This window comes from Puccinia triticina, chromosome 11A, assembly GCF_026914185.1.
Source record: "Puccinia triticina chromosome 11A, complete sequence".
In the NCBI taxonomy this organism is placed as follows: domain Eukaryota; kingdom Fungi; phylum Basidiomycota; class Pucciniomycetes; order Pucciniales; family Pucciniaceae; genus Puccinia; species Puccinia triticina.
This window is the reverse complement of record NC_070568.1, coordinates 6,779,415-6,807,158: the sequence shown is the minus strand read 5'-3', so window position 1 is coordinate 6,807,158 and position 27,744 is coordinate 6,779,415. Positions and strand designations below refer to the sequence as shown.

At 46.3% G+C, this 27,744-nt stretch overlaps 3 protein-coding genes across 3 annotated transcripts; 2 read left to right on the top strand and 1 right to left on the bottom strand.

Annotated features, from left to right (window-relative positions):
• Positions 1 to 10,388: 10,388 nt before the first annotated feature.
• Positions 10,389 to 12,790, top strand: PtA15_11A692 (uncharacterized protein; the record flags this gene model as incomplete). The annotated part of the gene is made up of 3 exons (XM_053161627.1): positions 10,389 to 10,402; positions 10,489 to 10,691; positions 10,785 to 12,790. The coding sequence occupies 3 exons, from the start codon at positions 10,389 to 10,391 to the stop codon at positions 12,788 to 12,790; spliced, it is 2,223 nt and encodes a 740-aa protein (XP_053025555.1).
• Positions 12,791 to 14,922: 2,132 nt separating this feature from the next.
• On the top strand, positions 14,923 to 16,878 carry PtA15_11A691 (uncharacterized protein; the record flags this gene model as incomplete). The annotated part of the gene is made up of 8 exons (XM_053161626.1): positions 14,923 to 14,931; positions 15,128 to 15,250; positions 15,348 to 15,484; positions 15,574 to 15,981; positions 16,051 to 16,258; positions 16,362 to 16,438; positions 16,528 to 16,654; positions 16,771 to 16,878. The coding sequence occupies 8 exons, from the start codon at positions 14,923 to 14,925 to the stop codon at positions 16,876 to 16,878; spliced, it is 1,197 nt and encodes a 398-aa protein (XP_053025554.1).
• Positions 16,879 to 23,521: 6,643 nt separating this feature from the next.
• Positions 23,522 to 25,517, bottom strand: PtA15_11A690 (uncharacterized protein; the record flags this gene model as incomplete). The annotated part of the gene is made up of 5 exons (XM_053161625.1): positions 23,522 to 23,674; positions 23,770 to 23,954; positions 24,024 to 24,146; positions 24,213 to 24,526; positions 24,601 to 25,517. The coding sequence occupies 5 exons, from the start codon at positions 25,515 to 25,517 to the stop codon at positions 23,522 to 23,524; spliced, it is 1,692 nt and encodes a 563-aa protein (XP_053025553.1).
• Between the last annotated feature and the right edge of the window lie 2,227 nt (positions 25,518 to 27,744).

Sequence of the window (27,744 nt, the reverse complement as noted above, 5' to 3'; positions counted from 1 at the left end):
TTTGGTTTGTAAGAATTCAGGGTGCAATTTTACTCCGAAGGTGATCATCAACGCTGGGCTCAAATTTGAACTCTTGGAACGGGATGGAAGTTGTATCAATAGTGGATGACAAGGATGATAAGTTTTTGACTTTGCCGCGGATTGAGTTCCATTCCCGGCAGGTTAACCTTTGTGTCTGAAAAGGAGACAGGCCTGGTTGGTGGTGAAGAGGTCAAGGTAGATTATGTGGTGGTAATCTTGGAGTAACCAGAGGGTGGGCAGTTATCCAGATGAAAATCTGGCGGCAACTGAATGTAAAAAGCTGTAGAGAGGTGCAATAGAGTTTTTATTGTATCTTTGTGTTGCTTGATAGTCCTTCCAACATATATTCATTGTATTTACATATTAGGGGGGTTCACAATAGGACAAAAATAAAATTTTAGAGTCAATTTTAAGGCCTTTATCAACAAATTTCTAAAAATCTGGCAAGATGTACAGGACTGGGTGTCCCCTGAGAATCAGTGCAAGTTCTTCATTTTTTAGAAAATTGTTCATAAAGGCCTTAAAATTAGCTCTAAAGTTTTATTTTTATCCTATTGTGAACCCCCCTATTGGCTCACTGGCTGCTTTTTAATCATTAAATCTAGGTCAAAAATTCAGTTATCTATAACTATTTGGTTGGATAACTGATTTCAGGTTTCTTTTCAGGGATACTTTTTTACAGAGGTAAAGCCTATGTCTCCAAAGTTGAAAAAATGATTCATTAGGGGTGTTCAAAGATTACTGCATAAAATCATAACACCATAAATTCATAAAATTGTAATCTGAAAAAACTGTGTAACACCCAATCACTCAAAAAAGAGCAAGAATTCTAAAATGGTACATAAAAAATGATCACTCAAAAGTGTTATGATTTCATGATTTTATGATTTGAAAAAAATATGATTTCAACTTTGAACACCCTTATTATAACCACATCAAGATTTGTTTTATTTGAATTGCCAATAAACAAAGATATAGGCCACCAAAATCTAACTTACAGATGAAATTAATGGATAACTTGATAACGTAACTGCCCACCCTAGTGCTGCTGCTGCTGATGGTGGGGGTGATGCATGGGGTTGGTCTGCAGCAGTGATGGTTGGTCCTTTGGCGGCTTGTTTGAGGCTGGGGGCAGTTCCAGTAGCAACATTGGGCAAGAGTGGTGTTGGCGTCATAGGGACATGGTGGTGGCGCCACAATGCTCCCAAGGTCAAATTCTAGGGTTGATTTCAGCTTCCAGTATGTAGCGCACATCAGATGTGTTGACCAGCAAGGCCAGAAGATTCAAGCAGTAGCTAATGCCTTGCGGGTCAATAATTAATTGGCAGCATAGCAGTGGCGTTGTTGTTAAGGATATGTGCAAGCGGAGTCAAGAGCAAGGCTTGAGGCGAGCTTTCTGGTTGATGGCATATAAAAGGGGGGGGGGGTGCTCTTGTGTTTGGATTTCCCCCAGGGCGTCCTCTGCCACTGTACTTCCAGCGTGCGGTTTGTCCTTGCCTCCTCCACTGTTGTACTTGCGCAGTTTGAGGGGCTAAACTCATTGGCCCCCCTTTGCATAATGCCTTCAATGCGGCGTGCTGGGGGTCATCCTCTCACCGTTTTTTAACCCTGCTAGACAGGGATGGACGGTGGGCCATGGTGCATCAGCTTGCTGATGTTAGGTGGCTGGGAGCAGGTTGTTGTAAAATTGTGTTGTTTTGTTGATTTTGACATATGTAGAGGGAAAACCCGTGATGTTTTTTTCTGGAAGTTGTAAAGGGGAAACCCTTCATTTTGTTTTGTGATTTTTGGAGATTTGTAGGGCAAACCCTTGAAGTTTTGTTTTGTGATTCAGAGGCTTTAATAAACTTGGATTTGGCAACTGATCACGTTGTAGCTGCTACATTTGGGGGTTTTGTGGTCATTCAAGGTACACAATGAATCTGTGAGGGCATTTGATTATTTTGGTACCAATATCATGGAAGAACTCCCACCCTGCGCTGCGATATAGTGGCAGAAACACCAAGAAACTACCAAATCAGTGATATTTGGCAACCAATCACATTGTAGCTGCTACATTTGGGGGTTTTGTGGTCATTCAAGGTACACAATGAATTGTTGAGGGCATTTCATTATTTTTGTACCAATGACATAGAAGAACTCCCACCCTGTGCTGAGATATAGTGGCAGAAACACCAAGAAACTACCAAATTAGTGATATTTGTCAACTTATCACATTGTAGCTGCTACATTTGTTGGTTTTGTGGTCAATCAAGGTACACAATGAACCCTTGGGGGCTTTTGATCATTTTTATACCAATATTATGGAAGAAATCCCACACTGAGCTGAGATATAGTGGCAGAAACACCAAGAAACTACCAAATTAGTGATATTTGGCAACTGATCACATTGTGACTGCTACATTTGGGTGTTTTGTGGTCAGTCAAGGTACAAAATGCATCCTTGGGGGCTTTTGATCATTGGGGTACCAATATCATGGAAGAACTCCCACACTGCGTTCAGATATAGTTGCAGAAACACCAAGAAACTAACAAAGTAGTGAGATTTGGCAACTGATCAGATTGTAGCTGCTGCATAATGGATGTGACCCCAAATATAATATTTCAGGATTTATATGCAGAAAAACTCTCCAATTAAGGTTTTCAAAGTTGAAATCATAAAATTTTCTTTACATGAAATCATAAAATCATAAAACTTGATTTTATGTGTACCATTTTAGAAATCTTGCTCTAATTGGAGCCCTAAATGCTTTTGTGGAAATATTCCTCATTAATATGTGGTTGATAACAAAAGTAGATAAAAAAAAGACCCTGACAAAAATATGCTAAACCATGGTAAACTAATTTCAAAAAGCCTTGTATGCATGTAGCATATCAAGGATGATATGCAATATCTTCAGGAAATATAAGGTCACACCAAATTAACAATGCATGAAGGATGGTATTATGAGAGAGGTGAGGGGTAAATGTTTATCCTTTTTTGAAAAAGTAGATTTGGAGACTTCTCACCAGGAAAATAAAATATTCAGTTGATGACAAGTGACATTACACCAGCTCTAGCCAGCTACACACCATCTATCCAATATCTATCCACTATCTACCCCAATCTCCCAACCATCTCCTCAACTTCCAAAATTTACCAAGGAGGTCCTGTTCAGTTTTTGATGAGCCCAACTGGTCCTCAGTTCTGTCCAGCTGATACTCAGCTTTGGCACCCAGCTCATACTCAGCTTTTCTGCCCAGCTCATACTCAGCTTTTTCACGCAGCTCACTCTCAAAATTGGAATAAAGCCATTTGACCATTCCTTGCTCAGGTGATTCTCAGCTTTGTACTAGTCCTGGCGCAGCTGATGCTCAGCTTTGTACCAGTCCTTGCTCAGCCTTCTCCTAGTCCTGTCCCAGCTGATGCTCAGCTTTGGCCCAGTCCTGGGCTAGCTGGCCAGCTGATGCTCAGCTTGCTGAGTATCAGCTGAGCCAGGCCAGGGAAAAAGATGGGAATCAGCTTGGACAGGACCAGAGCTGAAAATCAGCTAGGCTAGGGCCAAAGCTGAGCATCAGCTGAGCCATGGACAAGGCTGAGCATCAGCTGTGCCAGGGCCAAAGATAATCATCAGGTGGCCAGTTCCAAAGCTGAGCATCAGCTGGGCAAGGGGAAAAACTGAGCATCAGCTGAGCCAGGGTAAAAGCTGCGCATCAGCTGGGCCAGGGCCAAAGCTGAGCATCATCTGGTTTTTTTACATTGCGTGCTTTGATCCTGACACCTATCATGTGAGCCCCAGATGTGCTGGTGGAAAGGAGCATCATTGGAGCTGAAAACAAAGCTGCATCATGTCACTTGCCATCAAGTGACTACTTTTTTTTCCTGGTGTCTGATAACATCAATGCTACACACACCATTCTGTTCTTCCTGAAAAAAAGACATTGTAAGCTTTAGGATTAATCCAGGGTGGCTGAGGGGTCTCAACAATTTTGAATTGTTTTTTTCACTTACAGAAATTCATGAATTTTATCAGGCAAAAGCAAAAAGAAAGAAAATTCATCCATGTTGGTAGTGTCAATGGCGGGCACATGCCAGTCATCAAGCGGATACACATACCTGCTCAATGACCGGCACACACCAGTCATTGAGCAGGTACACATACCCGCTCAATGACCAAAACACACCAGTCATTGAGTGGGTCTTATCCCACTCAATGACTGGCACACACCAACCAGTCTTTGAGATGGTACACTCAATGATTGGCACACATGTTTGCCGGTCATCAAGAGGGATAAGAACCTCTTGATGACTTGCGTGTGCCAGTCATTGAGCAAGTATGTGCCGCTCAATGACTGGCATGTGCCGTTCATCAAGCGGGTATGTGTACCCGCTTGATGACTTGCGTTTGCCGGTCATCAAGGGGGGTAAGACCCTCCTGATGACTGGCATGTGCTGGTCATTGAGTGGGATTAGACCCACTTGATGACCGGTGTGTGCCGGTCATTGAGTGGGATCAGACCCACTTGATGACAGGTGTTTGCTGGTCATTGAGTGGGATCAGACCCACTTGATGACAGGTTTTTGCCGGTCATTGAGTGGGATAAGACCCACTCAATGACCAGTGTGTGTTGGTCATTGAGTGGGATTAGACCCACTCGATTACCAGTGTGTGCTGGTCATTGATTGGGATCAGTTAGACCCACTCAATGACTGGTGTGTGCCATTCATCTTTCCAGGAGGAATCCCTCCTGGAAAATGGCCCTACATAAATTAACAGTCGCCAGAATCGATTGGAATTAGAACCATTCAATGACTGGTGTGTTCAGGTTGTCAAATGGGTCTAATTCCACTTGATGACCAACACACACCAGTCATCGAGTGGGATAAGTTAGACCCACTAAATGAACGGTGTGTATTGGGCATTGAGTGGGATTAGACCCATTCAATGACCTGAACACACTGGTCATTGAATGGGTCTAATTCCACTCGATTCAGGCGACTGTTAATTTATGTAGGGCCATTGTCCGGGAGGGATTCCTCCTGGAAAACTGGTGTATGAAGCAGTTGTCCAGGAGGTATCCCTCCTGGGAGACTGTTGTATGAAGCATTTGTCCAGGAGGTATCCCTCCCGGGAGACTGTTGTATGAAGCAGATGTCCAGGAGGTATCCCTCCCGGGCGACTGATATATGAAGCAGTTTTCTGGGAGGGATCCCTCCCGGGCAGCTGGTGTCTGAAGGATTCATCCGGGAGGTATTGCCTCCCGGACGACTGTCATGTAGGCCATTGTCCGGGAGGGATCCCTCCCGGGCGACTGTTGTATGTACCTGTTGTCCAGGAGGCATTCCTCCCAGACAACTGGTGCATGAAGCGGTCATCCGGGAGGGATCCCTCCTAGGTGACTGTTGTATGGGGCCGCCGTCTGGGAGGCATCCCTCCCGGAAAACTGTTGGTTGACCGGTGTGTTACACATGTTGTTGACTGGGAGGGATTCCTCCTAGTCCACGTGGTTGGGTTTTTGTGGACTTGTCTGTTGGCTGGAGGGATGCCAGCCACTTGACAAGGGCGCTGGTATGTACTTATAAGGTGCTACTGCTGTGCCAGCTGAGCATCTCACAAGTACATAACTGCACAAAAAGTTAGTGTGGCTAAGCAGAGTATCAACATACTGCTTAGCCTGAGCTAATCCATAATAAACACATGGACTAAAGCTGTAAAAACTCAGGTATGCAGCAATGTATCAGCCTGGATCTGGCATGTCAACTGACACCAGTTTCTTGAGTTTATTTCACAGTGTACACGTTGCCAGTCAAACAGATTTCATCTGGAACAGACCAGACATATCACTTAATAAAACTTGCCAAGCAGAGCTTGGTGGGTCTTGTTGACTGGTAACAGAAGGGAAGAGCTTGCAACTCCATCATACCCTTCAAAATTCAGCAAAAGGGTTTCATTACCACTTCTGAGTCTTACACCAACCATTGGTTCTAGAACCGTTAGCCTCCGAGCCTGTCAGCCTTAGAGATACATCAAGTATCCAAAAGACTGCAATAACTTAGTAAATAATAATTATTATTAAATTATTATTGCAGAATCAGATTCCTCATCATAAATTAAGGGGGGTCACCCACTCAAAGTAACCCCTTATTCCTATTCCTTCATGTACTAATTGTATAAATAAGAATTGGCCCCAGAAAGCGCTCAAAAATAGTATTACATACAAAAAATTAGTAAAACAAACAAAGTACATAAAAATAAACTGTTGTACATTAATGAGTAATATTACTCGTGTAAAAATACCCCGTTAAAGTATTATGTAGACTTCTACTGAAGCTCTTTTGCATGGCAATTGGTTATAAACATGTCATGTGACAGAGTCAGGGAAATTAGTCTATTACAATACAAATAATTTACCCACAGCCAAGCCCTGTTCACGGCTACACCTCAGGATACTCCCATAGGGAGAAAAGGACTTAGTGTTTACGCCCACTGAAGTCCCCTCTATAAATAGAGGCCTATTTGGCCCTCAGGAAAAGATCCCCCAGACCATTCACCACCCATAAACTGTAAGTTTGCCGTGAATATTCTCCTCTGCTACTATTGTAGCCCCTTTTCCTTATAAACCATCACCTGCACGTAAAATCCACTGGATTTAACCCTTTAAATCATCAAAAATCACTTATTAGCATATTTAAAGATTTATCCTTATAAGTAGTTGCCGTAAGACCTCCGCCTCTGTCAAGCAGCCAATCATTTTAAGCGCTTACCACCTACTTTTACGCCAAATTAATTCCCTGTAATTAATAATTACATATTATTAATTACATAATAAATCCTTCCTCTGTTACAGAGAGTTTAAACCCTTGTAGTGGCCATATTTACCACGTAACAAGCTTGGTAATTTAAATTACCAGTGTTTACATCAGCACAGTTATAGTGCTAGGGCCCAAAACCCTTATTTTGACAGGTTTTTTGCCCTAAGATTCATAAACAGAGCTGTCAGAGCCCATCCCACTGTGCCTCTCCAGCCTCCAAACAGTGAAGGGTCTCCCAACCCTTGCAGTCACCTACCACCTACTCCCTTCAATTTTTTCATGGTGCAGGATGCATATGAATACAGGTAACATACAAGCCTGCCCAGTTGATCAGCCACGCAAACCGTGAACACACCACTCCAGCTACCACCTTTGTTCAGTGAACAATTAATGTCCAACTGAACAACTATTGTACATTTGCTAGCTGTTTTTATTTTATTTTTCTCTGCTGTCAATCTCTCAGCATGATTTGGTATTTTGCTCTTCTCTTGTTGTTGTTCTTTAGCTCTTTCCATTTCTCATGTTTTCTGCTTTCTTAATGTTTATTTTTCTTTCTAATTTCGCCAATGGATGTGCAATGCAGCGCGTGGAGGTACCACATTCTGCTAGATAGTCTATATCCGACGGATTCAATCTGCTCCGTACAACGCTACCTGAGCTTGAGCACCCTCAAAAGTGAGCCATGTCAAGTCCACCATTCAATGTGTGGTGGGCCGTGAGTGGGCTCAACCCGCCCGTTGGGATCACAATGATTCCTCGGGGAGCTGACCACTTGGGGCTTGGTCATCCGTCTGTGAGCCTGACGTTGCCACCGATATCAAGCAAGAGGGATATCAACAGAGATTCTGAGTCCGTACGTCAATTGGAGAAAAATTAGAAAGAAAAAAAGGGGGTGGGGGAGGGGGATGGGGAAAGGAATAAGAGAAGGGGGAGAGGGGATCCTGGGAGGCGTCAAGGTGGTCATTGTGTGTTGTTGTACAACCCCAGCTCCGCCCTTGGGATGATTATCACAAGGTGCCCTTGTGATCCATTTGGTGGAAAGCACATCCATTTCTAACCTGAACGCCGTGGGGAGGTCTAGCAGGAGAAGGGTTCTCTGTTGTGGAGGCCCGGGTGGGTTTGCCCGTGCCCTCCATGCACCTTTGCTGCTAGGCAGGGGGCCATGCGGCAGCTGCGCAGTTACGGCAGGTCCCTTGGGGGCTCCTGCCTAGCTTTATCTAGTTGTCACGTCTCTACTGCTTACATAGAGAGCCCCAGAAGTCAGGGAGTGACTTCCCAAGACTCTTGTGTGTGAGTCGGGGGAGGATTGATCCCCAATCACTTGTGTTGCACTCTCGCAGCGCTTCTCCCGTACAAAGTCCTCCGGGAGGGAGGACTTGTCAGGGAGAAGTTCCTGAGGGAGGAGAAGGCAGCTGACTGGATCCTCCCAGAGCAGAAAGACCCCAGAGGGTGTGAGGGTAAAGGTGCTAGACCCCACATGTGGACATGAGTGTCTGGTCTCCTTCTAGACTTGAGCAGGGTGGGAGGGTGGTTGCAAAAAAAAGGTCTTACATCTGGGATGGTGGGAGCGAGTTGGGAAGCGCTGAGCAATACTAGGATCTTGGTGAGAGGGCGACTGGGGGATGGGAGGTTTGGGAGGAAGGAGCAAGCTCTGAGGGGGAAAGGGCCTTGAGGTTTCCGGGTGACGACCTCCCCTAGCTCCCCGTACCCGCTATCTCCGGCGCCTCCTGAGCACAAGCTTGAATGTACAGCCTGTTGGCGTCCATAGCGTGCGTTGGGCTTAGCGCGTACAGGGAGGGCTGGACGGTTCCATGTGTAAAAACCCCGGGGAAGGAAGAAAAGGTACCACCCAACTACACGATTGTAGCGGGCATCAACTCTCCCCCGGAGAGGTATACACCAGGCCATAACACTCCCACGCAAGCCAATATCACTGATAACAGAGGTGATATTGGATTGGACACCAAATGGACTGGTGTGAAACTACATACAAATCTAAGTGTTACTCCCCAACAGACTTGTTAACTGTCAACTTTCACGCATACTGGCTACTATACTAATGCTATTTTTTAAAGACTATACTATGATTTATCTTAAAATGGGACTTTTGGCACCCATGAACCGTGGAACTATTTTAAGGCAACCACACTCCTAAACCAATAATCAATAATATGCTTATATGTAAGACTAGGAGTAGCTAACACAGTTATGTCATGATATGTGAGGGTTACAAGCTGGGGAGATGTGACATGTGCGAGATACAGGCAATGGGAATTGAACACGCGACAGAGGTAACACTGGGCTCATAACCTGTAAAAACCCCGGGGAAGGAAGAAAAGGTACCACCCGACTACACAATTGTAGCAGGCATCAACTCTCCCCCGGAGAGGTATACACCAGGCCATAACACCATGGACTCCACCCACCTCCCGCTGCGCTCCCGGTAACACAACATGAACAGCCAAACTTAACACAAGCGTACCCTCCTCAGGAGTCAGGGGAGCGTAGCGACCTCCAAAGGGAGGAGTACAGGATCAAAACAAATGGCAGGGAGGATGCCAACTCAGATTTTTTTTTAAACTAAAAACTGCATTTTTTAAAACATTTTGAAAAGAAAATATGTGTTTTTTTGCCAGAAATTCTCGAGTCTGCAGGGCCAATGGTGTGACTTTAGAGTTAAGCCTCTCTTTTGGAGACGCTTCGCGCCTCCTCGGAGAGGCTTTGTTAAGCTCGGTGAACAGCCAGGAACAGCCGCTGCGAGCTTAACTAAGCCTCTCGGAGGAGGCGCAAAGCATCTCCGAAGGAGAGGCTTAGGACTAATGTCCCATATTTGGCCTGAGGCTGACGGATTTTTTCAATGAAAATGTGTGATTTTGTGTTTACAACTCTCCTACAACTTGGTATCACCTCATAATCCAAATCCCAGTTGGCCATGTCTAGCCCTTGATCTCAGCTGTCTTGTACATGTTTTTTCAAGTAAATTCATCAAGAACTGGCCGCTCAGCAGCCATTCTTGTAAGGGCATTTTCTGAGCAATGTGACAGACCCGCCGGGCCATTTGCAGGTCAAGTACAGACACTTTCTCACGGTTTCAGCCTTGCAAGGCCTCGCAAGCCATGCTTTTACAACAATTTTTTTTTCAAGGGATGGGGGTAGGTGTTGTGTTAAACACGCCAGAATATGTAGAAAGAAAATCTGATTCTAATGATGCCAGAGGCTGTGAAGAAATCCAATGGGTATACGGTGATATGGGGGATATAAGGAATTTTTAGATGTTTGGCTGGGCAGCCTCAGGCCAAATATCGGACATTAGGCACAAGTCCCTCCCGCAAGCGGGAGGGTGCTCGCGCCCCGCGAGCACAGGGAGGGACTTGTGTTAAGTTCGCAGCCGCTGGTCCAACCTCGCGCAGGGGCACTCGGGGAATCCTCGAGGATTCCTCAGGATGTCCTCGTCGCAGTACTCCCCGGGTGTACTTCTGTGTACTTCCAGCCTGCCCTCTTTGTCCCAAGGGCGACTAGCTAGCTGAAAAAGAGCTTCGGAAAACCCTCCACTCTTCAGCAATCGGTCTGAATCATGATGGCAATCAGGTAAAGTAGTTTTGTTGCCGGCTCACCACATATGTTTTGTCATTACACCAGGCAAAGAGACTAATATCAAAACTGTGAACACTTAGATCAAAAGAAACCCCATTTGAAAGAAGAGAACGACTGAACCTAGAGACGGCCATCGCCCTAAGCACAAGTAATCACATGACTAGTCAAATCGAATGCGATTCGCTCGATAGCGACAATCGACCCAAGGGGCCATCCAGGTCTCCACATTTCATCCCGAACAGTCAGAGCGACGAGGAAATCATTCAGGATTTTACCGTCAGAGGTTAGTCCTTTCCTGTTTTCATTTTGTTCATTTAGGTCCAACATTCCTTACAACTCAAACTTCCTCCCACAAACCATTATGTGATCCATCAAGATTCGCCCGCCTCCTCAAAACAGCCTCCATCAACTGCCATCATCTTACCCGTCCAATCTTCCTCCATGGATGCCGGTCTGCCAGTCGAATCCAGAGGACCAGGCTGGTCCATGGACAAGTTTCACGCTGGAACGTCTCCGACTACTGACCTATCTACTCACCTAAAACCCAAGCAACTTAGTAATTCATCAACATCGACCGCGCAAACCCCCCAACCGCCCATCCTGGTAGCTCCGTCCAGCGCCTCTCCCAGTACCAAGCCCACCACCACTCGACCCAAGCCTCGCCCACCTCGTCTGGGGGCTGCCTCAATCGAGCAAGCTCGTGAGCGACTGAAGTTGAGAGAATCTACAGACTCATCCACGAATCCAACATCTAGCTCAACAATCGAACAGTCCTTACAAGACCCTTTTCATCCAAGTCGCGTCAAATCCAAACCTCCTGAAGTGCTCCAGCTGCCTGAAGCCACAACGCGGAACGTACCTCATCAGACACCTGTTGAAACCTCTCGAAATCGACAACCTTCAACCACATCCGAACGGCCGATACTTCCTAAATCACCTGAAATCACAATCCCTTCGAATCACGAGGGATCCAGTCGACAGAAGCCACCTGAAGCACAGGCCCCACCAACGAACAAAAAACGAAAGATGAAAGAGCAAGATCAATTGGAAACCGAGCCACCACGAGGGTCCGAAAAGGCCAAGGCCAAAGTGAGTGCGGACGGAAAGCGAGTTAGAAAACAATCCGCCGTTGGGAAAGCTTCTGCAAAATCGTTACAGATCCTTATAAACCTCTCGCAGTCGTCAGATGATGCCGCCGACGCAAACTCAATACCGCGGGATCCGATCATCATTGGCGGTTCTGATAAAACTCAGAGACGTCGTGTCTATAGAAATGGTTGGGTCCTTGCATCCAGTCCAGAACCAGAACCGGATACTCCCAGCAAGGCTCCATTAACAATTAGAGACAAAGCTGCCAGCTCAGTTCATCAATCTCGACAAGAAACTTTTGCTCCACCTCAGGCTACCGTGTCGAAAGACGCAACCTCACAGCCGTTTCTTGAGATCATTTCTTCCCCATTGAGTAGCCCGTCCGGATTCTCCGCTGAGGAAACGGCTCCGAAGGCCTCTAAACACTCAAAACCTACTGTCGTTCCCAAAAAGCGTGCCCCCAAAAAAAAGGCGACCCCAAAGCCCAAAGCTACTAAGAATCGAAAAGAATTGGTTGTCGATACGCCTGCCGTCCCCAACAATAAAGGTTCGCCGCTAGCCCATGAGGAGCATCCTGCGGGAGACTCAACTCCCAACAAAGTAAACTTCGCCTGTCCTCTAGCGGATGTTCAGAACCCTCAACTGGAGCCTGAAACTCTCGAAGAACCCGACCAAACAAGAAACAAGTTGCTTCCTCAATCCAAGGCACGTCAAAGTCCTCGCAGAAGAGCTGGGGCAAGTACAAGCCAGATCGTCTCGATCGGTACTCCGGTAACTAGTGAACGGATCGCAGTCGCAAATAAAATTGCAAGCTTGAGTAAATCCCAAACAGCCGGACCATCGACAGGTGACCATCCGCAGGACTCGGCCGGTGGAACAAAGGCAACGATGCAGTCAGCAAAAGCTGAGAACAAGAAAAAGGCGCGACCACAGGCTCTGAAAGGGAAGAGCTTAGCTGAAATCATAGCAAGCACATGCCCGCAAGCCAAGCGAGGGCTCAGGATTGGTTTACCGAGGGAGGAAAAGCATCGACTACATGTTAACATCAATCCAAATCCGCCCGTCCAGAGGCAAGTCAAGAAGAAGTTGAAAGTCAAGAGAGGTGAATACGATAGCGGTGAAGATGATCCTCATTCAAAAAATAGCGGATCGAGCGAGAGCGAAGACTCAGACGAAAAGAAAGGCAGAAAGAAGTCTAAATCGAAAAACCATAAATCAGATGAAGATTTTGATGAAGAGGAAAAGGAAGAGGAAGCTGCAAAGGGAAACAATTATTATGATGAAGAATACTAATAGCTTAATCTCAAACTCAGCTAGTTCGAAACATTCCGCTCTTGGCATTCTTGTTAGGGTCGATTTATTTTCGTTGTTTACACTTTCTTGTCCTTTCACCGAAGAGAAAAAAGTCCGACTACAAACTCTTTTTTAATCAAATGTTGCGCTCCTCAAGGATGTTTTATCTGTGCTTTCGATTGCTGGGTCTTTCTACTTATTGGTGACACGTTTTAGCTTTCCTTTCTCCATCTTCCGCTTTGAATGAACCGATGATTGTTGATTTTTCTCAATTAATGGTGCTGTTGATAATGTATTCAATACACTTGGACTTACAATGCATGTTTCTCACCTATTATATGTTTTTTTGGGACACTTTTCCTCACTGGCTAATGAACAAAGTACCACCAGTTTTTGTTTTGGTCAGGTTTCTTGTCCAACCACCCTGTTGAGAATCCGATGGTTTGGGAAGTGGTCAGAGCAGGCCTTAGTCCCGCGAAAATATTGAAAATCTATACAAACTTAAAAAAAGTTCCGCCTTGCCTACTCCTTTCCTCCGGCGAAGCCTCTGGCAAGGAGGAACTAGTTGAAGTTCACACATGTACATAGCTATGCATATATCCTTGATGCATTTTACTGTGCAATGGCTGTAGGAGCTTGAGCCTGACGGCTGGAAAAAATAAAAAGAGAACAGCCAATGTCAGCGATGAAACACTTTTTGCTTCTTGTATCCAGCTTTGAGATTCTGGGGGTGTCATCCAGCTCCAGCAGCCATAATACTCTAGCTGCAGCTGATTTACCTGGAACATGGCAATTCAGTTTATCTTTCAGAATCAACGGGTCTCCAAGGCCCTCCACAGTCCTCCACCACCTAATACTCTACGTCATCTATGAACATTTGCGGGGCACCGATTTCTCTGTTACTAGAAGGTCAAGGCCCCGCAGGCGCAGGCTGCACGTTTAACGGTTAAATATGATATCAGACACCCGCCTGGGACTCGGAAGGACTCGGAGCCATGAGGCATCCGGCAGCATCAGGGAATGTATAAATATATGGAAACCTACGGAAACGCTCTTGTTGTTTGTTTGTTTAGTGAGAAAAAACTTTCAAGGATCTCAGCTGGATTTCCGCTCACTGAATACATAGCCCACGTCTAGGAAATCCACGGGAGGGTGCCGTTTCGGCGCGTTGCTGAGGAATTAAGACTATACACAGCCCACCCCCTCGGCCTTAGAGACGACATCAAAGTGTCAAATGCCGACGATCTGATTCCGGATTTATGTACATACTGATCGGCTGAATCTGGGGAGACATCCAATTTCCAAACAAACAAAGAATGAGGTACAGATGCGGTGTTTTGCTTTCTGGGCTGGGTTGATGTGATGGTGTGCATCTTGAGGTATTTCAAATAAAGGACTTGTGGTTCGATGGCTGTTGACCGTCTTATTGGAAATTAATTCACCCCTCCCTTGCTCGCTCCAGTCCCAGTCCCAGCTTCCTATCTCCACCCACCTCCACCCAGCATCCGTGAGCTGGCAGATACCATGATCACCTTTCTATTCCTCACCTTGGTTGCCCATGGCCTGGCCTATCTCCTCATCAAATTGTGAGCCGAAAATTCTGACTCCTTCGACCTGCTGACCGTGCCATAAGCTAATCCAGTCGCCACATATCCAAATGGTTCGCAACTAGTCGCAATCGAGGTACGTAGCTCCACAAGCCATCGTGATTTGAGCTGGATGCAACCATCGTCTGACGGGCAAAATTCGTGCATGTCCCCCATCTTCGCCGTCTTTTTCCTAGCAATTGGAACCACAAAGAGAAAAGACAGTAGATTTCACGAGGCACCCGGGTGGCCGCTGTGCGTCTGACTGCCTGCAGCTACTTCAGCTACTTCATGTGCTGTTTCTTGTCCACCCAGCTAATACTTGAATGATTGCTTCGGTCGCAAAGACTCGGACATGTAGGTTGGGATCTGGCACACGTGCACAATTCTAGCATCCGGCTAACTCACCTGTTCGGTCCAGCTACCTACAATTATTGCTAATAGGACTCAAACCTTGGAGTATAATACAATCACAGCTTTGAAACACGGCCCTGGGTTTAGCATGACAGTCCCTGGCCACAGGATCGTCGATATTAGCAAACCAGAATGGATCGAGTATGTGCAAAAAAGTAAGCACGCATGCACACCCCCATGTGGCCGATTGACCGCCGGTTCCTAACTTCACTGGATTGGACTTTCTCAAATATAGCCAACTTTGAAAACTATATAAAGGTACTGAATCATTTCATCCCTGCTTGAAGGAGAATCCTTTTTGGAAAGATTTTGATGCTCGTTGAAATTTACTTCCCAGGGCCCTTTGTTCCGGACTATCATGCATGATGTTTTCGGAGATGGCATCTTCGTAGCAGATGGTGCAGCGTGGAAGAGAGCTCGACAGGCCACCTCGACAATCTTCAGTATCAAAACATTCAAGGTGAGATGAACAAACACTATCCAGATACCTTTCAGCATAAAGTTTATCTCGATCTGAATTGCTTGTTTTTTTTTTTTGCTGCCATTGAATTCAAAAGACCATTATCGCCCCTTCCGCCAATAAAAGCATGGATGGGCTGCTTGATATATTGAAGTCGACTGTGAAAGCGAATCACAGCATCGACTTTTGTGACCTCTTCTTCCGGTTCACGATGGACTCCTTTGTCCAGATGACGTCAGTCGAGCTCACATCCCATTGTTTTGTAGGCATCAGAAACACATGGCTCAACTTTTTTTTTGTTTTTTCGATTTCCTTTTGCTAAGCTTTGGAAAAGATTTGGGCCTTCTTGGTACCGATTATTATGACAAAGGAAAAGCATCATTGCCATCGAAACTCTCCCCAGTGTCTATTCCTTTCGCGGATGCGTTCGACTTTGCACAGGATCAGATTGACTTCAGATTCTCGGCTGTCAGAGGATGGCAGCTGATCGAGAAGCTCGTTGGTTCGATCGGAAAACGCATGAAAGCCTCGTGTTGTGTTCTGGATGACTACGCATACTCCTTAATTGATGAGCGAATGGCTAGTCTGGCTCAGTCATCCGATTGCGAAAAGAAAGAAGGAGAACAGACTGATTTGTTGGGCATTTTCATGCATACTCGTGACAAGCGTGGAGGTGGGTTGGGACGCACCGAGTTAAGGGATACGACGCTGAACCTCATCATTGCCGGTCGGTAAGTCAAGTCAATTGTCGAATCAGCTTTGCAAGGTGACTGCAAGTAAGCTGACTTGGATCAAACTAGTGACACTACTGCGGAAGCACTTTCCTGGGCCTTCTTTCACCTGTTGATGAACAAAGATTTAATTTCCAAAATTCGCGAGGAGGCGATTGAGATTTTGGGCGATGCGAATGAAGATCAAGAACGCGTAACCTATGAAAATTACAAACGATTTATCTGGACTAATGCGATGATACTTGAAACATTGAGATTGCATCCGAGTGTCCCGAAGGTCAGTTATACTCCACCTAAAAGGCAACCTGATTCCACCTGAATAGTTGTTAACTCTGGTTGACTGTATACTTGTTTCCGTAAATCCTGCTTGCCTGCCTCAGAATGTAAAATGCGTTGCCTCTCATGATCAAATCCCTGGTGGACCAACTGTCGAAGCTGGTGATTTGGTTCGATGGAGGTTGTTCCATCCATTTTGCTGGGCGGATCGTTCTTACAATTCTAACTTTTTTTTTCTGGTTGGATTCTTTGGCGACTTCTTGTTTACAGTGGCTGGCAAATGGGCCGTGATGCATCGTTGTGGGGATCGGATTGTGGAGAATACAAACCAGCTCGTTGGATTGATGAGAAAGGCAGTATTAAACAATTTGGACAGTACAAATTTAACGCGTTCAATGTAAGACTTTCGTCTTAACCGATACCTAGAATTATCATTTCTAAGACGAACAACAAACTGATTGAATGACTTGAACCTTCATCACATTGCAACTAATAAATTTGGAGCATACACAGGGCGGTCCAAGGATTTGTCTTGGTATGAATCTCGCGATGTTCCAGGCTGTCAAGGTGATCGTCGAGATCTTCAAGGATTTTGATCTGGATTTCGCCAAAGGATGGTAAGTGAAAAACTTGCTCCTGATCACCCCGTTCAAACAGAAGGGGTCTGTTCTGCTTAAACATTCCCTCACATTTTCTTCCCTCTCCTCCCCCCCCCCCCAAAAAAAAAAAAAAAAAAAAAAAAAAAAACAGGTATGAAAGTGTTCCGAAGAGCGAGGCGGTAGGTGCTACCAGTCAATATCAAGCTCCGCAATACAGGTCTTCGATGACGCTCCCAATGGAAAATCCCATGCTGATAACCATCAAATGCAAGAATTGACGAGAATGAGAAAAGTCGAAATCATGATCAGGACAGAGCCGAGAGAAACACAACAAGGACAGCAGACCTCTTCGACCTCCCTGATTCTTGATGAGTTGGTTTCTGCGTGGTATATAGATAACTCGGATGCATCTTAATCGTATCTGTTAACCATATGAAGTTCTTTTAAATGTTGTTTGTGATCTATCTGGCACTTCACTTCATCCCATCAACTACAATAAAGCAACATTTCATTATAAAGAAGATCTTTATCTAAATATATGCGAAAAAGCTAATTATGGTGTTGACATGGCCTTGCGCACTATGTGCCGTCTCCGTCAGGAGATGCTAACAATCAGAAGGGGGACACCGTCCTGGCCCCCCCCCCCCCCCCCTCCAAAGAGGGACTTAGTGAAGCTAGAGGATGATGCCTCCGCGTCCTTGGTGAGCTCTGGTCAAACTATTGTCTTTTCCAAGAAGGTTGGACCTTTGCAATTTTTTTTGTTTTGGTTTTGGGGGTTTATTTTTGATTTCTAGATTAACATCTGGCTGGAGAATCACACAGCGCTTTTGTCCCTTGCAGGCTGTGTAAACGGTCTGGTGCTTGGTTGGCCCCTCCGTTCGGGCAGAGGGTAGCGGTCTATCACCATGCGCCATCTAACTTGACACAAGTCCCCCCTGGTGGGAGGTTTGCTGTGGCTGGCCGCGAAGCGGCCCTCCCGCAGGGAGGGACTTGTGCACAAAGTCAAAATTTTTGCTGAGAAAGAAATCACCAATGGCTGGAGGAAAAATAGCATTAGAGATGGGCGCGCGGAGCCTGTTGTGGGTATCCGCTATCCGCTGGCGGGTACCCGCCAGCGGATGCGGATGTCTGAAATTCTGGCAGAATCCAGCGGGTCCCCGTGTATTCTGGCGGGTATCCGCTCTCCCTAGGGTATGGGAGCTGCGGCGGTTGGCAGCCATAAAGCCGTTCTATGTTGCTGTCCATTGGGGGGAGTCCCTCCCGGTTGACATCAACATACAATAGTCGACCGGGATGAGTCCTTCCCAGTCAACAAGCATATCAAGCAGTCAACTGGGAGAAATCCCTCCCGGTTGAGAACTAGACATACCAGTTGACCGGGAGGGACAACTATACACACCAGTCAACCGGGAGGAATCCCTCCCGGTCAACAGTCATATTGAGCAGTTGACCGGGAGGAGTCCCTCCCCATATCAAGCAGTTGACCGGGAGGAGTCCCTCCCGGTCAACAACCATATCGAGCAGTCGACTGGGAGGCGTCCCTCCTGGACAACAGCATTATGCAGCAGTCGACCAAGAGAAGTCCCTTCCGGTTAACAGCCATATGGAGCAGTCGGCCAGGAGAAGTGCCTCCCGGTTGACTGACATATGCAGCAGTCAACCGGCAAGCACGTTTTGAGGGGCGGGTATCTGCCCAGGCGCGCGGGTACCCGCTGTTGGATGCGGATCCCAGGAAATGGCTAAAATCGGATGCGAAGCGTCCATCTCTACTTAGCATCACCCAGCCTCCCCCTCAGCTCCTGTGGACCTGCCCCAAAGCCCAATTAAACTTCTCAATCTCAGCTTTCAAATGGTGCTGGTCTCATCTCCCCAATCCTTATCATTTTTGCTATACTAATTTTTTAAAATTAGAAATAAAAACAAAGAAATTTAAACCTGCAAGGAATTACAACCATCATGCCTTGTGGATATTGGATTCACAAGCCTGCAGATATCTGCAGATCCTACACCTGTAGCCACCCAATTGTTTCAGATAGGATATTCAATTGTGCATATTATCAGAAAATCCAAAATTGGATCTTCAGTGCAATGGAATACCAAATATCCTCCAGGATTCCTTTGACCTCCAAAACAGATTCCTTCAATCAGTTTTGGAGTCTATGCCTCAAAATCTTGGGGGAGGGTGCCCATCAGTACTGCCAAGAAAACTGTCTATTCAGTTTTTCTTGCACATATTTTGGTGAATTTTTTTTGTGTTTTTAGGATTGAAAATCCTTCCTTTGTCTGCCAGCCTGCAGAAATTATTCATAAGCCTCTCCTATGGAGAGCCCTCCAGGCGGGGTCCCCCGGACCCTATGTTTGAGAGACTTAGTTAAGCTAGATGCGCCATGGTTGGGAGTGTCAATGAGCAGCTCCGGTTCCAAAGATGACCTTGGTTTCTCCCAAAATCTACTCCAAGACCATCTTCTCAAGGATGATGGCTCTGGCTGGCTCTGGGTTTAAATTTAGCCTTGGGCTGTACCAACGGTGAAAAAAATACATATTGTCTTTTTCAAAAACCTTGGACACTTTTTTTTCATGGTATGGGTTTATTTTCAGATTCAAGATTAAATTTGGCTCAATCATCCCACATCTCTCTTGTCCTTGCAGCTGGTGTAACAATCCCGGGCTCCGTTGGCCCCTCCGTTCAGGCTGAGGGCAGCTGTAGTACAGCACCATGAGGAGGGGCAGGAGGGGTATTCTTTTGGTGCTGGTTCCAAATATGAACTCTCTTTTTACTGAAGTCAACTCCTTGAATTTCTTCTGGAGGATGATGGCTCTGGGGTGAGATTTAGCCTTGGGCCGCATCTGACACCTGTCAATAGGTATATAAGAAAAATATGGGATCTGCAAGGATCTACCAAAACAAAAAACAAAAAAAGTGTCCAAGGTTTTTGAAAAAGACAATACATGTATCTGTATCTGTTTTGCACTGACCCAATGCTATTTATTGGTATCAATGTATCATATTCAAAGACCAATACTATACAAATGTATTCAAACTTTGGTATCTTGTTGCAAATACAGCCCAATACACCAGAAAAAATCAATTGTCACTAGACATCAGGTGACATCAAGCAACAATGGCTGTCACTTTTTTCCAGCTCTGGTGCTACCACAACTAGGCTACAATGGCCCCTTGGTTTCCTACAGGGGGATGTCCATGCAGCCAACTGTACAACTGGTGGGTAGCTCAGTGGACTTAGGCTGATGTCACCTGTAGTCTAGTGACAGTTTATTTTTCCTGGTGATACAACATACTGTATTTTTACTTTTTTTGATAGTTTTTTTTGTATACAGTCAACAGTGGCCAAAAAAAAAGAAAATCAAGTTTTAATACTTTGTTGATACAATACTATGGTATTGTATCTTCAGGCAGATACAGTTGGTTTGAATAGTTTTAGGCCCCAATTATAAACACAATTTTGAGATTATTTTGAGATTATTTTGAAATTGTTTTGAAATCAAAACCAATTTTGTTTTGACTTCTTTTCATTTCAAAATAATCTCAAAACTCTTCAAAAACACACGGGGGGGGGGTGTTTGAGATTTCAGAAAGCCAAATATCAAGGAATCAAGATTTTGAACAGGCAGCATGCCTGTATCGTTGCCAGGCCGCTGGTGCCTCAGACCCCCCCATTTAATGGCTTTATTGGGTCAGCAGAGTTTGCCGGGCGGGGGTTGGCTGGCACATGAAAAAAAGTACTGCTGCAGTGCCAATATACCAGATTGCCTCAACATTCCACGATTGGATCACAATCACTGACAACAACACTGGATCTCAGGGTGTAAACGGGTTGGGTTCGGGTCAAAAAACAGCGCCCAAACACAACCCAACATTTAGCGCGGGTTGGGTCGGGTCGGGGCAGATTTTAAAATATGCTGCCCGAACCCAACCCGATGTCATACTATTTTGGGTTGGGTTGGTTTGGGTCTTGGGTTGACCCAACCTCTTAGGCGCCAAAAGCCCCCAACTTGACTGTTGGAGGTTTCATAGTCGGGTCGCAGGCTGACCCAATTTAGGAAATAGGCTGCCCAAACCCAACCCAACAAATTTACAAGTTGGGTTGGGTCGGGTTTGGGTCATGTCATTTTCTTTAAGAATGTGCCTGAACCCAACCCAAAACCCAACGGGTCTTGGGTCGGTTTTGGGACAGCCCAACCCATTTACACCCTGAACTGGATTGATACAATTTGATAGATATTCTGGGTTTTTTCATATCGTAATATCCCCGGCGGCTGGTCCTGCTTTCATCAAATTGATGCACTCATTTATCTCAGCCTTGCAGTTAGCTGGGGCTGCGGAAAGAGGTTTGCTAGGCTTACCAATTTCTGCAGCTGTTGCGGTTCGGGGCACTCTCCTCACTTTGTGAGCAGAGTACTGCTCCCCTAGGCTTGTATTCTTACACCACAGAGCAATCTGGTTGAGGATCAAAGAGAGGAGTACTGATTTCTGTTTGTTAGTCCAGTTATGGTTGCCGTTCTTTCCACCTTTTCCATCATCCTCCGAGCTATCTTGATTGGATATTCCTTTGTCCAAATCTGACTTGGCCTTCTTCTTCTTTGGCTTTGGTTTTGCGGCATTTCTTTTGTTGGATTTCCCGTTGTCATCCAACTTGGATGACAAATATCTGATCTAAATGACTTGGATTCCAAGTCATTGAGATCAGATATTTCTTGGTCAGAATCGGACTTGACCTTCTTTTTCTTGGCCAATGCCTTTGCTGCAGAAATACTATTTGGCTTTGGCTTGGGAGTCTTTTTGGCCTTTCCAGCCTCATCCGCGCAAGATCAATCTGCTACCTCTTCATCAGATCCTGACATTGATGTCTTTTTTTTGGCCGGCGGAACAACCTTCTTTGGCTTAGGCCTTGGGGTCTTGATTTCAATTGGTTGTTTATTTGGCAGTGGGTTGGGAGTTGCAACAGGTTGTCTTCTTGGTGAATTGTCTGTTTCTTTTCTCGGCTGATCAGCTGGGGCTGTAGACACTGCAAAGAGACTTGTATTGAGTTGCATCATACTGGTAGGCTTGGGATGAGTCGAGATGATACAAAGACGTGATTTGTGGGTGACACGTAGAATGATGTGCGTGCCAGGGGGCTGAATGGTGCACAAATCCAAGGCAAAAAAATAGGTTGGACCTATTTTTCCCAAAACGAGGAAAATGGGCTGTTATCCCCGGTTCCTGAGGGTGTCAAAAAGGTGCTATGGTACATGGGATTTTGGGTTCTGAGGATTTCACAGAAAGACCCAAATCCCGGACAAGATCCTTGGAATCCACGGGCTATGGCACAGGCCCTTATATGTGCACCCTGTTGTTTGAAGCTTTCCCAAGATATTTTTGAAATCAAAAATCTTTCATTTTGATTTCATTTTTGTTTCAAATTTCTTTTTGAATTGTTTCAAAATAAAAATTGAAATTTTGTTTATAATTGGGGCCTTGTGCATTCATAAATCATAAAATCATAATCTTTTTTGCAGGGGATATAACTGTCTGATTATGTAATACCAAATTTCCTCACCAAAACATTTTTATGATTTTATGATTCATGCATGCATAAAATTATGCAAACCAACTTTGAACACCATAAATGCATTTCTATTTACAATTTTGTATTTTTAACAGATACAATACACCAGTATCTGAAAATACTGTATTGTATTGTATCTGTTTCACCATTGGCTGTATGTTAACCTAAGTTTGATTTCAGTCTAAGGCAAGCTAAATTTAGCTGACCTTGCCTGAACTCAAACCCAAGGTTTGAGGTCAAGTTGCCAGAAATTGGCAAGTTAACCCAGCAAATTTGAATGCTCTAAACATTTATGTATGTAGTCCTTTATTGTGTTGTGTGAATAGAACCATTTCATGTTAATAACTTGAGAAAGTGGAGGACTTTCCCGTTGCAATCACACAATCTGGGAGGTTCCCAGAGTCCCAAAGCCTAGATTTCCCTGTGAAATTTGGCACAGATCTAGGTCTGGAAGGGGTTTCCAGATTTTTCCAGATTTCACAGGGAAATCTGGGCTCAATAATCCAAATCCTAGATCTGCCTAGATTTCCCTGCGAAATCTGAGAAAATCTGGGCTTCCAGATCTGAGCCGACAGATTTCAGATTTTGCAGTGAAATCTTGGTCCCCAAAGCTCCCCAAAGCAATTCCGAGTTCCAGATTCCAGATTCCCCTGGAAAATCTGGAATTCCAGATTTATTTGAAGTCAACAGGAAGTCCTCCACATTAGCCAGATTTCGGAGTGTATTGCTTGGTTGTAATTGAATTTCAGCACTGGTGCATAGAGGTGCTGTAGTTTAATCATGTTGCCGGTTGATTGGCAGGCTGCTGTAACCCCGCATGATGCTGCTGGAATGGTCCTCAACATCCACCACATGATCTTACAAGCTGAGCCTCTGAGCTGTGTGCTCGAGGCAAAACAAAATATTGCTATTCAATTCTATTATACTTGCATTTGATAGAAAGGGTGTGGAGATATAGTAAGAAACTGTTTTTTGCAGTACATACACGGGAGAGAGGATGAGCTCGGAGGAGGATAATCAAAGAAATAAAAAGAGTGGATTGAAGGAAGTATAAGAGGAAGAAACAGGGGTCAAAACAGGAGATTAGGGTGGGTTTCACTTGGGTACAGCTAGTTGAGGGAGTTGGATCAATGGGCCATGTGGGTTGCTGGCCAGTGATTGTTGGCTTGGATTTGACGTCTTAGCAGAAGATTGTCGCTCTCCTGAGTTGGCCGAAGAAGGTTTGCCAGCAGTACTACCACGGGCGACCTAGAGAGTGATCGGAAGAAGAAGGTCGAATCCAGGAATGAGTGAGGAAGCGCAGAACAAGGAGAGGGAGGCATTAGGGGCAGTTACGTACTGACATGGTCGACGCCAGCCTTGCCGTTCAACGGACTCCCGATCGACATCGGCGGCCGTCTGAAACTCGCCGGTAAGACCGGCCCCCCCAGGCTGCCAGAGGAGGGCTCGTTGGCGATGTACTTGGCCCTCGATGGCCCGCTCGAGCTCCTGATCGGCGAGGGCTTGGCGTGCGAGGATGCCACTGATGCTAACCCCCACACATCGGCAGTGTTAGTCCAGAAAAATCGCAATAGATTTGGTATCCTTTGGGGCTTACCTGGTCTGGATGGTTGGGTGGGTGGAAAGTATTGGGGTTCTTGGTTGGATAGATGTAAGCTCGGTGTAGCCACAACTTGAGTGAGTTGATGTTGCTTTGCAATGGCATAATCGGAGTGCTCATCTGGAAGAAGCACACAAAGAAATCAGATCAAGCAGGGGGGATACAAGAACAGAGACAAGAACAGACCGCCAGCATAAGTCCAGATCCAGAAGGGGATACCGGAGACGCCGACGACCTCTCTTCTGATTTTCCTCCAAGAGCGGACCCTCGGGGTGCGTTTTTCGAGCACTTGGGCGGGCAAGAACTGGCCCTGAGCTCGTGGAGCGGGGCCGACGGGGAAGAGTTTGAGGGCAGGCACCGGGGGCGGGGGTGGGGGCCCGAGGGTGTAGTCGTGTTCTGGCCTCGGGCCCGGCGGCGGCCGGTTGATCGGCGTGGCTACTCCTGATGGGAGTGGGGTGGGCTCGAATGGATCGTGGGTTTTCGCTTGGCTAAGCTTAGAGCTGTGAGATGAAAATTGAAAGAATGTCAAAAAAGAGTGTGCCGATCAGGGAGGATGTTTGGCTGGCTTACTAACCCTTTCTTGGTTTTAGCTTTGCCTGGCGCCTTCGCTGCAGGGGCCACAGGTTGATTAGATCGCAAGATGAGCGCAGGCTGGGGTGGGTTTATGCTGGATGCTGGGGCCGTGGCCAGGGCAGCAGAGGGATTGGCAGAGATAGCACGCTTCTTGGAGCCCTCCGCCGCTTTCTTCTTCTTCGCGCCAGGCATGAGTGCACCCACTTTCGAAGACTTGCCAGGGCCGGCAGTGGCAGCAGCAGGGGGGGCGGCTTCTCCGGGGGATGGAACTTGTTGGGCTGGGTATTGCGGGCCGGCGGCGGCTGAGAGTAGTTCGGCATCGGTGAGAGGCACAAGATTGGTTTTCGCCTTGGATTTCGGGTTGATGGACGGGTTGGTGATTTTGATCGTTCTCGATCTGGGCGCCACTTGGTGAGCCTGGTCGGAGGTGTAGGAGCTCAGCTCGGACTCGCCGTGGTCCTGATCGGTGGTGAGATGGTGGCCACGGATGGCTGTCGGTTGGGAGTTTGTCTTGCGTTTCTTGGCGGGTGGATTGGTGCTATGGGCGGGTACAGTGATGTGGGTGTTGCTGTTCGACGGGGGGTTTTTGGACTTTGCTGGCCGCTTGATGATGACCGGCTGAGGAGCTTGAGCAGCTTGTTGTTGGTGTGGTAGTCCGTCCTGGTCCGCATACGCCCCGTTCTCCTCTTCCTCGGCCTCGTCCTGCTCCTCGTCGTCGTCTTCGTCGGCGCCAACCATATCTGATGAGGCCAGCTGGTCCTCCTGTTCGTCCTCCTCCGGGTATCTCCGAGTAGGATGGGCAGTCGGATGCTGGCGGGCTGGGTGGGTGTGCTGGTGCGGCTGTTGTTGTTGTTGTGGTGGTGGTCCGGTGAGTTTGAGCTTGAGCTTGAATCCACTGCTGGGAGGTTGTTGGGCCATCGTGTTGTTCTGGTTGGTTCTGGGTGGGTGTTGTTAGTGTGCTGATGTTCTACCAGCGGATCGACGCTCATCGGGAGGTATCCCTCCCCGGGCCCACCCGGGCTTGCCCAACACTACACGGCCGCGCACAAGATTTCGTTCGCGGCCCAGATCAGCCAACGCTGTTCCACAAGAGACTTCAAGGACCCGATTATCCCTATTAGCAGTGTTATGGCCTGGTGTATACCTCTCCGGGGGAGAGTTGATGCCCGCTACGATCGTGTAGTCGGGTGGTACCTTTTCTTCCTTCCCCGGGGTTTTTACAAGCAGTACAATCAACAGTGCCCTAGCAAGTTGACCTCAATTCGCATTTGATCAAAAAAAAAAAAAACTTCAAAACCATTTGCAGGAGTAAACCTTCTAGTTTGGGGCAACGATTTGCCGAATTGATAATGCTACTGCTATCTTGCTCCTCTTATCTTGCAATTTGCCCAGGGTTTATACTGCCAGGTTGATTAAATCTGATCAAGACGCAGAAGTTTTTCCAAGTTCCCGCCGAAATGCCCACTCAACATAAAGTGAAGGGTGTGTAAGGCTCTCTCTCCCTGCCGAATCCAATGGGGCAACCTAAACCTACAGCAGTCTTCACTAGCATGCACTCAAACGAAGAATCACCTTCCGAATAAGTGAAATGAGCTACATAAGTAAGTCTATGCTGGCTAGCCAATTTGACACGTAGCCGGCCATTTGGTATACACCACAGGTAGCCGGCCATTTGGTATTACAATCACACCATTGAGCTTAAACATACATCCTCGGCAACACCCTTCTAGTTCCAGGTACCCGACTCCGGCTGCCACCTAGCTTAACTAAGCCTCTCGAACGGAGGGTCCGGGGGACCCCGCCCGGAGGGCTCTCCGCAGGAGAGGCTTATGGATGTCTGCAGGCTGGCAGGGAAAGGAAGGATATTCAGTCCCAAAATCACTAGAAAATTATTTAAAAATAAACCAAATATGTGCAAGGAAAACTGAATAGACAGATTTAAGGGCAGTACTGATGCGCACCCTCACCCAACTTTTTTAGTAAAACACTCAAAAACTGATGGAAGGAATCTGTTTTGAAGGTAAAGGAATCCTGTAGGATGTTTCATTGCTCTGAAGATCCATTCTTGGATTTTCTGCAAATCTGAAAGAGTGAATATCAGATCTGCAAGAAAATGTTACAATTGGGTGGCTACAGGTGCAAGATCTGCAGATATCTGTGGGTTTGTGAATCCAAGATCCACAAGCCATGAGCGTTGTAGATCCTTGGTTTACATTTCTTCAATTTTCTTTATTTTTGAAATACTAGTACAAGAAAAACAGTTGGGATTGAGGAGATGAGACCAGCGCCAAATGAAAGCAGAGGTCCAGAAGTGTCATTTGGCTCTGGGGTAGCACCAGGGGGGGATGTGTTGCACTCTCTAGAGAGTGCCAGACCGTAATTTCTATCTAGAATTCTGGCAGATATGTTCCATTGCCTCATGTGTAACTGAATTGTGGGTTGGTTGTATGTTTATAATCAACTCATACTGATCTTATCTGTATCTAATCTTGTTGTGTCTGGCAAGTTAAACTGAACTAATGGGTATTTCCACTCAGTGGCCATTGCACAAAAAGGGATTCTCCACCAACCAATTTGTACCCGCCATCAAGTGGAGACATCCTCTGCTTAATTACTTGGTTGGATGCCCATCAAGTGGAGAAACCCTCCACTTGATGACTGGTTTGGATGATCATCAAGTGGAGAAATCCTCCATTCTATGATCTTTGCTAGTGACCATTGAGTGGAGAAATCCTCCACTTGATGACCATGTATAAAGCCCATCAAGTGGAGAAATCCTCCACTGCGTGGACAGTTTCTATGGTCATTGAGTGGAGAGCATCTTATCTCAATTACTTGTGTATACCCACCATTGGGTGCCGGAATCCTTCACTTGATTACAGGTGACTGGGCTGTGAAAGGACCAGCTCAACAACCAGTACATGTAGGTAATTGAGGAGTCTCTTTACCAGCTTGATTAACCAGTCATTACTGTACATTGAGCTGTGCAAGGCCCAGCTAAAAGGCCAGTAAATTCTGGCGATTTGGCGGCGCGTTTGCAAGCTGGGGCGCCACTTTATACTGCCTACAGAGCTTGGGAATGTTGGCTTGATGACCAGTATGTGCTGGTCATTGCGCTAGGGTTTTGCCCATGTAATGACCAATA